The sequence below is a fragment of the Gallus gallus genome, unplaced genomic scaffold (assembly GCF_016699485.2).
Source record: "Gallus gallus isolate bGalGal1 unplaced genomic scaffold, bGalGal1.mat.broiler.GRCg7b scaffold_44, whole genome shotgun sequence".
NCBI classification, from domain to species: Eukaryota; Metazoa; Chordata; class Aves; order Galliformes; family Phasianidae; genus Gallus; species Gallus gallus.
In genome coordinates, this window is record NW_024095996.1 from 313746 (window position 1) to 324196 (window position 10451).

Below are 10451 nucleotides of genomic sequence, written 5' to 3' on the forward strand. Positions count from 1 at the left end.
ACCTTGTGGTCTTTAATGTCACCCCAATGTCACCTTGGTGGCCCTTAAAGCCACTCCAATGTCACCTTGGTGGCACCTGGTGGCACCCAAAGGACACCCCAAGGTCACGTGGTGGCATCTGGTGGCACTCGATGGCACCAAAGTGTCACCTCTTGTCACCCCAATGTCACCTTGGTGGCACTTCATGTCACCCCAAAGTCACTTTGGTGGCCCTTAAAGCCACCCCAATGTCACCTTGGTGGCACTTAATGTCACCCCGATGTCACCTTGGTGGCACTCAGTGGCACCCAAAGGACCCCCCAATGTCACATGGTGGCATCTGGTGGCACTCGATGGCACCAAAGTGTCACCTCTTGTCACCCCAATGTCACCTTGGTGGCCCTTAATGTCACCCCAATGTCACCCCAGTGTCACCTGGTGGCACTTAATGTCACCCCAATGTCACCTTGGTGGCACTTAATGTCACCCCAATGTCACCTTGGTGGCACTCAGTGGCACCCAAAGGACCCCCCAATGTCACATGGTGGCATCTGGTGGCACTCGATGGCACCAAAGTGTCACCTCTTGTCACCCCAATGTCACCTTGGTGGCCCTTAATGTCACCCCAATGTCACCTTGGTGGCCCTTAATGTCACCCCAATGTCACCCCAGTGTCACCTGGTGGCACTTAACGTCACCCCAATGTCACCTTGGTGGCACTGAGTGGCACCCAAAGGACACCCCAATGTCACATGGTGGCTCGATGTCACCGCGGTGCCCCCCGGGGTCACTCCGTGTCCCTGAGTGCCACCCGAGGTCACCCGCTGGAGCGCTCCCGTCAATCACTCCTGCGCAGCCAATCAGCGCGCGCTTCTCCCCTCTATCCCCGCCCACCCCGTCCCCGCGGTGCGCATGCGCAGTAATCGCGGCGGTGGTGCCGCGCGGCGAGTGGACCAATCAGCGCCGAGCGGGTGGGCGGGGCATTGCGTCACTTCCGGCTCGGCGGCGGAGCGGCGGCGCGAAGATGTTCTATCACGTGAGCGGCACCGGGAGGGGCGGAGGGGCGGGCGGGGGCGCACCGGAAGGGGCCCGAGGGGCACCGGAAGTGGTCCAGGGAGGGGGGAAGGGGGGGAGTTGGGACCTACAGTGGGGGGGCGGGGCGGACTGAGGGGAACGGGGGGCCTCCCAGTTAAGCCAGTACAAAATGGGGGCTCCCAGTTCAAACCAGTACGAAATGGGGGGCTCCCAGTTCAAACCAGTACAAAATGGGGGCTCCCAGTTCAAACCAGTACGAAATGGGGGGCTCCCAGTACAAACCAGTACAAACTGGGGGCCTCCCAGTTCAAACCAGTACCAAATGGGGGCTCCCAGTTCAAACCAGTACGAAATGGGGGGCTCCCAGTACAAACCAGTACAAACTGGGGGGCTCCCAGATCAAACCAATACAAACTGGGGGGCTCCCAGTACAAACCAGTGCGCACTATATGGCTCCCAGTTCAAACCAGTACAAAATGGGGGGCTCCCAGTTCAAACCAGTGCCCACTATATGCTCCCAGTTCAAACTGGGGGGGAGTGCTGCAAACTGGGAGCCTCCCAGTCCCATCCTACTCCCATCCCAGTCCCTCCCAGTCCCTCCCACTCTCTTTCCAGTCCCTCCCAGTTCCCTCCATTCCCATCCCAGTACCTCCCAGTCCCTTCCAGTTCATCCTATTCCCTCCCAGTCCCCCCCAGTTCATCCCAGTCCCCCCAGTCACTCCCAAACCCCCCCAGTCCCTTCCTATTCCCTCCCAGTCCCCCCCAGTTCATCCCAGTGCCCTCCAGTCCCTCCCAGTTCCTTCCCATTCCCATCCCAGTCCCCCCCATTCCCTCCCATTCCCTCCCATTCCATCCCAGTCCCATCCCATTCCCTTCCAGTCCCCCCCAGTCCATCCCAGTCCCCCCCAAAACCCCCAGTCCCACCCTATTCCCTCCCAGTCCCTCCCAGTCCATCCCAGTTCCCTCCCATTCCCACCCAGTCCCATCCCAGTCCCCTCCATTCTTTCCCAGTCCATCCCAGTCTGTCCCATTCCCTCCCAGTCCATCCCATTCCCTCCCATTCCCTCCCAGCCCCCCCAGTCCCATCCCAGTCCCCCCCATTGCCCCCCATTCCCATCCAATTGCCCCCCATTCCCTCCCAGCCACCCCATTCCCATCCCAGTCCCTCTCAGTCCCCCCATTGCCCCCCATTCCTTCTGAGCCCCCCCATTCCCTCCCAGCCCCCCATTCCCATCCCAGTCCCCCCATTCCCTCCCAGCCCCCCCATTCCCATCCCAGTCCCCCCATTCCCTCCCAGCCCCCCCATTCCCATCCCAGTCCCCCCCATTGCCCCCCATTCCCATCCCAGCCCCCCATTCCCTGTGAGCACCCCCATTCCCATCCCAATCCTTCCCATTCCCTCCCATTGCCCCCCATTCCCATCCCAGCCCCCCCAGCCCCCCCCATACCCATCCCAGCCCCCCCATTCCCCCCCATTCCCATCCCATTGCCCCCCATTCCCATCCCAGCCCCCCCCATTGCCCCCCATTCCCATCCCAGTGCCCCCCATTGCCCCCCATTCCCATCCCAGTGCCCCCCATTGCCCCCCATTCCCATCCCATTGCTCCCCATTCCCTCCCACTCCCCCCCATTGCCCCCCATTCCCTGTGAGCCCCCCATTCCCATGGCAGCTCCCCCATTCCCTGTGAGCCCCCCATTCCCCCCCATTTCCATCCCAGTCCCCCCATTCCCTGTGAGCCCCCCCACTCCCTGTGAGCCCCCCCAATCCCTGTGAGCCCCCCCATTGCCCCCCATTCCCTGTGAGCCCCCCATTCCCTCCGAGCCCCCCATTCCCATCCCAGACCCCCCCATTGCCCCCCATTGCCCCCCATTCCCATCCCAGTCCCCCCCATTGCCCCCCATTCCCATCCCATTGCCCCCCATTGCCCCCCATTCCCATCCCAGTCCCCCCCATTCCCTTCCCATTCCCATCCATTCCCTGTGAGCCCCCCATTGCCCCCCATTCCCTGTGAGCCCCCCACTCCCTCTGAGCCCCCCCATTCCCTGTGAGCCCCCCCATTCCCATCCAGGCCCCCCATTCCCATCCCATTCCCCCCCATTCCCTCCCAGTCCCCTCCATTGCCCCCCATTCCCATCCCATTGCCCCCCATTGCCCCCCATTCCCTCCCAGTCCCCCCCATTCCCATCCCATTCCCCCCCATTGCCTCCCATTCCCATCCCAGTCCCCTCCATTGCCCCCCATTCCCATCCCAGTCCCCCCCATTGCCCCCCATTCCCATCCCAGTCCCCCCCATTCCCTTCCCATTCCCATCCCATTCCCTGTGAGCCCCCCACTCCCTCTGAGCCCCCCCATTCCCATCCCATTGCCCCCCATTCCCATCGCAGCCCCCCCACTCCCTGTGAGCCCCCCCATTGCCCCCACTCCCTATGAGCCCCCCCATTCCCTCTGAGCCCCCCCATTCCCCCCCATTTCCATCCCAGCCCCCCATTCCCTGTGAGCCCCCCACTCCCTGTGAGCCCCCCATTCCCTGTGAGCCCCCCATTGTCCCCCACTCCCTGTGAGCCCCCCCACTCCCTGTGAGCCCCCCACTGCCCCCCACTCCGTGTGAGCCCCCCCATTCCCTGTGAGCCCCCCCATTGCCCCCCACTCCCTGTGAGCCCCCCATTCCCTGTGAGCCCCCCATTGCCCCCATTCCCTGTGAGCCCCCCATTGCCCCCCATTCCCTGTGAGCCCCCCACTCCCTTTGAGCCCCCCATTGCCCCCCACTCCCTGTGAGCCCCCCACTCCCTGTGAGCCCCCCATTGCCCCCCATTCCCTGTGAGCCCCCCCATTGCCCCCCACTCCCTGTGAGCCCCCCATTCCCTGTGAGCCCCCCCATTGCCCCCCACTCCCTGTGAGCCCCCCACTCCCTCTGAGCCCCCCCATTCCCTGTGAGCCCCCCCATTGCCCCCACTCCCTGTGAGCCCCCCATTGCCCCCCACTCCCTGTGAGCCCCCCATTCCCTGTGAGCCCCCCATTGTCCCCCACTCCCTGTGAGCCCCCCATTCCCTCCGAGCCCCCCATTCCCTCCTATTGCCCCCCATTCCCATCCCATTGCCCCCCATTGCTCCCCATTCCCATCCCAGTCCCCCCCATTGCCCCCTCTCCCTGTGAGCCCCCCATTCCCTCTGAACCCCCCCATTCCCTGTGAGCCCCCCATTGCCCCCCACTCCCTGTGAGTCCCCCCACTCCCTGTGAGCCCCCCATTCCCTCCTACTCCCCCCCATTGCCCCCACTCCCTGTGAGCCCCCCATTCCCCCCCACTCCCTGTGAGCCCCCCCATTGCCCTCCATTCCCTCTGAGCCCCCCCATTCCCTCCTACTCCCCCCCATTGCCCCCACTCCCTGTGAGCCCCCCACTCCCTGTGAGCCCCCCATTGCCCCCCATTCCCTCTGAGCCCCCCATTGCCCCCCACTCCCTCTGAGCCCCCCATTCCCATCCCAGCCCCCCCACTCCCTGTGAGCCCCCCACTGCCCCCCACTCCCGGTGAGCCCCCCATTGCCCCCCACTCCCTGTGAGCCCCCCATTGCCCCCCATTCCCTGTGAGCCCCCCATTCCCATCCCAGCCCCCCCATTCCCTGTGAGCCCCCCATTTGCCCCCCATTCCCTGTGAGCCCCCCCATTGCCCCCATTCCCTATGAGCCCCCCACTCCCTCTGAGCCCCCCATTCCCATCCCAGCCCCCCCACTCCCTGTGAGCCCCCCATTGCCCCCCACTCCGTGTGAGCCCCCCACCCCAGCAGCACTGCGTGCTGTGCGCAGATCTCCCTGGAGCACGAGATTCTGCTCCACCCGCGCTACTTCGGGCCCAACCTGCTGAGCACCGTCAAGCAGAAGCTCTTCACTGAGGTGGAGGGGACCTGCACCGGGAAGTCAGTGAGCGCGGGGGGGGGGCCGGGGGGGGGGGGGGGGGCACCGGGGTGGGGGGGGGGCACCGGGATGGGGGGGGGCACTGGGGTGGGGGGGGGGACAGGAATGGGAGTGGGGGGGGTACCGGGATGGGGGGAGGGGGGGGGCACCGGGAAGTCAGTGAGCGCGGGGGGGGCACCGGGGGGGGGGGGGGGCACCGGGGTGGGGGGGGGGAATGGGATGTGAGTGGGGGGAGGGCACCGGGATGGGTGGGGGGGGACAGGAATGGGAGTGGGGGGCACTGGGATGGGGGGGGGGGGGGCACCGGGATGGGGGGTGGACCGGGGTGGGGGGGGACAGGGATGGGGGGAGGGGGGGGGGCACCGGGGTGGGGGGGGGGAATGGGATGTGAGTGGGGGGAGGGCACCGGGATGGGTGGGGGGGGACAGGAATGGGAGTGGGGGGCACTGGGATGGGGGGGGGGGGGGGGCACCGGGAAGTCAGTGAGCGCGGGGGGGGGCCGGGGGGGGGGGGGGCACCGGGATGGGGGGGGGCACTGGGGTGGGGGGGGGACAGGAATGGGGGGAGGGGGGGGGGCACCGGAAGTGAGTGCGGGGGGGGCACCGGGGTGGGGGGGACAGGAATGGGAGTGGGGGGGGGCGCCGGGATGGGGGGGCACCGGGATGGGGGGGGGACAGGGATGGGAGTGGGGGGGGTACCGGGATGGGGGGAGGGGGGGGGCACCGGGAAGTGAGTGCGGGGGGGGCGCCGGGGTGGGGGGGGGAACCGGGATGGGAGTGGGGGGGGGGACAGGAATGGGAGTGGGGGGGGGGCGGGGTGGGAGTGGGGGCACTGGGAAGGGAGTGGGGGGGGGACCGGGATGGGGGGGGGGCACCGGGGTGGGGGGGGGGACTGGGATGGGAGTGGGGGGGGCACCGGGAAGTGAGCGCGGGGGGGGCGGGGCGGGGCCGGGGGGAGGGGCACTGGGATGGGAGTGGGGGGGGGCACCGGGAAGTGAGCGCGGGGGGGGGGGGCCGGGATGGGGGGGCATCGGGATGTGGGGGGGGGGACTGGGATGGGGGGGGGACAGGAATGGGAGTGGGAGGGGGGCACCAGGAAGTGAGTGCGGGGGGGGGGGGGGGCACCGGGGTGGGGGGGGGACAGGGATGGGAGTGGGGGGAGCGCCGGGAAGTGAGTGTGGGGGGGGGCAGGATGGGGGGGGAGAGGGCACTGGGATGGGGGGGCACCGGGATGGGAGTGGGGGCACCGGGGTGGGGGGGGGACTGGGATGGGAGTGGGGGGGGCACCGGGATGGGGGGGGACCGGGATGGGGGGGGGGGCACTGGGATGAGGGGGGGGGGTACCGGGATGGGGGGGGCACCGGGAAGTGAGTGCGGGGTGGGCACCGGGGTGGGGGGGGGCACCGGGATGGGGAGGGGGCACCGGGATAGGAGTGGGGGGGGGACTGGGATGTGAGTGGGGGGCACCGGGAAGTGAGTGTGGGGGGCACCGGGGTGGGGGGGGGACAGGGATGGGAGTGGGGGGGGCACCGGGATGTGGGGGGGGACCGGGATGGGGGGGGGACAGGGATGGGAGTGGGGGGGGGCCCTGGGGTGGGGGGGGGGCACCGGGAAGTGAGTGCGGGGGGGGGGCTGGGGTGGGGGGGGGACAGGGATGGGGGGGCACCGGGATGGGGGGGCACCGGGGTGGGAGTGGGGGGGGCACCGGGATGTGGGGGGGGGGACTGGGATGGGAATGGAGGGCACTGGGATGGGGGGGCACCGGGATGGGAGTGTGGGGGGGGGGGCGCCGGAATGGGGGGGCAATGGGATGGAGGGGGGACAAGAATGGGGGGGGGGGCATCGGGAAGTGAGTGCGGGGGGATGGGGGACCGGGGGGGGGAGACACCGGGATGGGGGGGGCACCGGGAAGTGAGTGGGGGGGGCACACTTGGGAAGAAGTATGGAGGGGGCACCCGGAAGTGGGGGGACGGCTCTGAGAAGTGAGAGGGGGGGGAGGGGTAGGGGGGGGCATCGGGGGGAGGGGCACCCGGAAGTGAGGGTGGGGGGGGGGCGTGGGAGGTCACCGTGGGTCACGTGGTGGGGGCGGGGTCACGTGGCTGTGGTCACGTGGGGACGGGGTCAGTGGGGGTCACGTGGGGGCGGTGCGGTCACGTGGCAGTTAATTGGGGGTGGGGTCACGTGGCGGTGGTCACGTGGGGGTGGTGACCTGGGTATGGTCACGTGAGGGGTCACGTGGTGGCAGCGGGGTCATGTGGGTGTGGTCACGTGGGGGCAGGGTCAGTGGGGGTCACGTGGGGGTGGTGGGGTCACGTGATGGTCACATGGGGGTGGTCACGTGGTGGTGGTCACGTGGTGGCGGTCACATGGAGGTGGTCACGTGGGGGAGGCGTGGGTCACGGTGTGGTCACGTGGGGGTGGGGGGCCATGTGGGAGTTAAGTGGGGGTGGGGTCACGTGGGGGGGTCACATGAGGGGTCACGTGGTGGCAGCGGGGTCACGTGGGTGTGGTCACGTGGGGGTGGGGTCACGTGGTGGCAGTGGGGTCACGTGGGTGTGGTCACGTGGGGGGTGACCTGGGTATGATCACGTGAGGGGTCACGTGGTGGTGGCGAGGTCACGTGGGTGTGGTCACGTGGGGGCGGGGTCAGTGGGGATCACGTGGGGGTGGCAGAGTCACGTGGGGGTGGTCACGTGGGGGTCACGTGGTGGTGGCGGAGTCACATGGTGGTGGTCACCTGGGGGCAGGGGTCACGTGGGAGTGGTCACGTGAGGGGTCACGTGGTGGTGGTGACGTGGGGGTGGGGTCAGTGGGGGTCATGTGGGGGTGGTGGAGTCACGTGGGGGTGGTCACGTGGGGGGGGTCACATGAGGGGTCACGTGGTGGCAGCGGGGTCACGTGGGTGTGGTCACGTGGGGCGGGGTCACGTGGTGGTGACGGAGTCACGTGATGGTGGTCACGTGGGGGGGGTGACCTGGGTATGGTCACGTGAGGGGTCACGTGGTGGCAGTGGGGTCACGTGGGTGTGGTCACGTGGGGGCGGGGTCAGTGGGGGTCACGTGGGGGTGGTGGGGTCACGTGGTGGTGGTCACGTGGGGGATGAGGTCACATGGGTGTGGTCACATGGGGGCGGGGGTCAGTGGGGGTCACGTGGGGGCGGTCACGTGGGGGGGTCACATGAGGGGTCACGTGGTGGCAGCGGGGTCACGTGGGTGTGGTCACGTGGGGACGGGGTCAGTGGGGGTCACGTGGGGGTGGTGGAGTCACATGGTGGTGGATACGTGGGGGAGGGGGGGGGCCATGTGGGTGTTAAGTGGGGACGGGGGTCACGTGGGGGTCACATGGGGGGCGGTGGAGTCACGTGGTCACGTGGGGGCGGGGTCAATAGGGGTCACGTGGGGGGCAGCGGGGTCATGTGGTTGTGGTCACGTGGGGGCGGTCACGTGAGGGGTCACGTGAGGTGGTGAGGTCACTGGACGTGGTCACGTGGGGGTGGGGTCAGTGGAGGTCACGTGGGGGCAGCAGGGTCACGTGATGGTCACATGGGGGTGGTCAGGTGGTGGTCACGTGGGGGTGGTCACGTGGGGCGGTGGAGTCACGTGATGGTCACATGGGGGTGGTCACGTGGTGGTGGTCACGTGATTGTGGTCACATGGGAATGGTCACGTGATTGTGGTCATGTGGGGGTGGTCACATTGGGGAGCGGTCAGTGGGAGTCACGTGGGGGCGGTGGGGTCACGTGATGGTCACATGGGGGTGGTCACGTGGTGGTGGTCACGTGGGGTGGTCACGTGGTGGCGGTCATATGGTGGCGGTCACGTGGGGGCGGTCACGTGGGGGCGGCAGGGTCATGTGGTGGTGGTCACGTGATGGTGGTCACGTGGGGGTGGTCATGTGGGGGCGGTGGGGTCACGTGATGGTCACATGGGGGTGGTCACGTGGTGGCGGTCATGTGGGTGTGGTCACGTGGGGGTGGTCACGTGGTGCTGGTCACGTGCGGGTGGTCATGTGGGGGCAGCGGGGTCACGTGATGGTCACATGGGGTGGTCACGTGGGGGTGGTCACGTGGGGGTGGGGTCAGTGGGGGTCACGTGGGGGCGGCGGGGTCATGTGGGTGTGGTCACGTGGGGGCGGGGTCAGTGGGGGTCACGTGGGGGTGGCGGAGTCACGTGGTGGTGGTCACATGGGGGCGGTCACGTGGTTGTGGTCACGTGGGGGTGGTCACGTGGGGGCGGGGTCAGTGGGGGTCACGTGGGGGCGGCGGGGTCACGTGGTGGTCACATGGGGGTGGTCAGGTGGTGGTCACGTGGGGGTGGTCACGTGGGGGTGGTGGGGTCACGTGATGGTCACATGGGGGCGGTCACATGGTTGTGGTCACGTGGTGGTCACATGGTGGCGATCACGTGGGGGTGCTCATGTGGTGGTGGTCACGTGATGGTCACATGGGGGTGGGTCACGTGGTGGCGGTCACGTGGGGTGGTCACGTGGTGGCGGTCATATGGTGGCGGTCACATGGTGGCGGTCACGTGGGGGCGGTCACGTGATGGCGGTCACGTGGTGGCGGTCACGTGATGGCGGTCACGTGGTGCGCAGGTACGGCTTCGTGATCGCGGTGACCACCATCGACAACATCGGCGCGGGCGTCATTCCAGCCGGGCCGCGGCTTCGTGCTGTACCCCGTGCGCTACAAGGCCATCGTCTTCCGGCCCTTCAAGGGGGAGCTGGTGGACGCCGTGGTCACGCAGGTCAACAAGGTGGGGGGGGGGGGCTGTATGGGGGGGCATTGGGGTGGGGGGGCATTGGGGTGGGGGGGGGCAGTGATATGGGGGCATTGGGTGGTGGGGGGGGTGGTGATATGGGGGGGCATTGGGGTGGGGGGGGAGCTGGTGGACGCCGTGGTCACGCAGGTCAACAAGGTGGGGGGGCATTGGGTATGGGGGGGGCATTGGGGTGGGGGGTGGTGATATGGGGGGGCATTGGGTGGGGGGGGTGATGATATGGGGGGGGTGGTGATATGGGGGGGCGTTGGGGTGGGGGGGTGGTGATATGGGGGGGCATTGGGGTGGGGAGGGGTGATATGGGGGACATTGGGGTGGGGGGGTGGTGATATGGGGGGGCATTGGGGTGGGGGGGGTGATATGGGGGGCATTGGGGGGCATTGGGGGGCATTGGCAATGGGGGGGGCGGTGATATAGGGGGGCATTGGGGTGGGGGGGGAGCTGGTGGACGCCGTGGTCACACAGGTCAACAAGGTGGGGGGGGGGCTGTATGGGGGGGGCATTGGGGTGGGAGGGGGTGGTGATATGGGGGGGCATTGGGGGGAATGGGGGGGCATTGGGGTGGGGGGCAGCGGTGATATAGGGGGGGCATTGGGGTGGGGGGAGTGGTGATATGGGGGGGAATTGGGGGGGATTGGGGGTCATTGGGGTGGGGGGGTGGTGATATGGGGGGGGCATTGGGGTGGGGAGTGGTGGTATGGGGGGGCATTGGGGGGAAGTGGGGGGCATTTGGGGGAATTGGGGGCCATTG

The 10451-nt window shown here is 68.3% G+C and overlaps 1 protein-coding gene across 1 annotated transcript in view; it reads left to right on the top strand.

Annotated features, from left to right (window-relative positions):
- The first annotated feature begins 956 nt into the window (after positions 1–956).
- The window catches only part of LOC121108869 (DNA-directed RNA polymerase II subunit RPB7), a 10272-nt gene continuing 777 nt past the window's right edge, over positions 957–10451 (top strand). The window contains 4 exon segments of the mRNA XM_046906185.1: positions 957–1015; positions 4816–4925; positions 9516–9570; positions 9572–9692. Of these exon segments, the coding sequence (XP_046762141.1) occupies positions 1004–1015; positions 4816–4925; positions 9516–9570; positions 9572–9692 (298 nt within the window). The 5' untranslated portion in view covers positions 957–1003.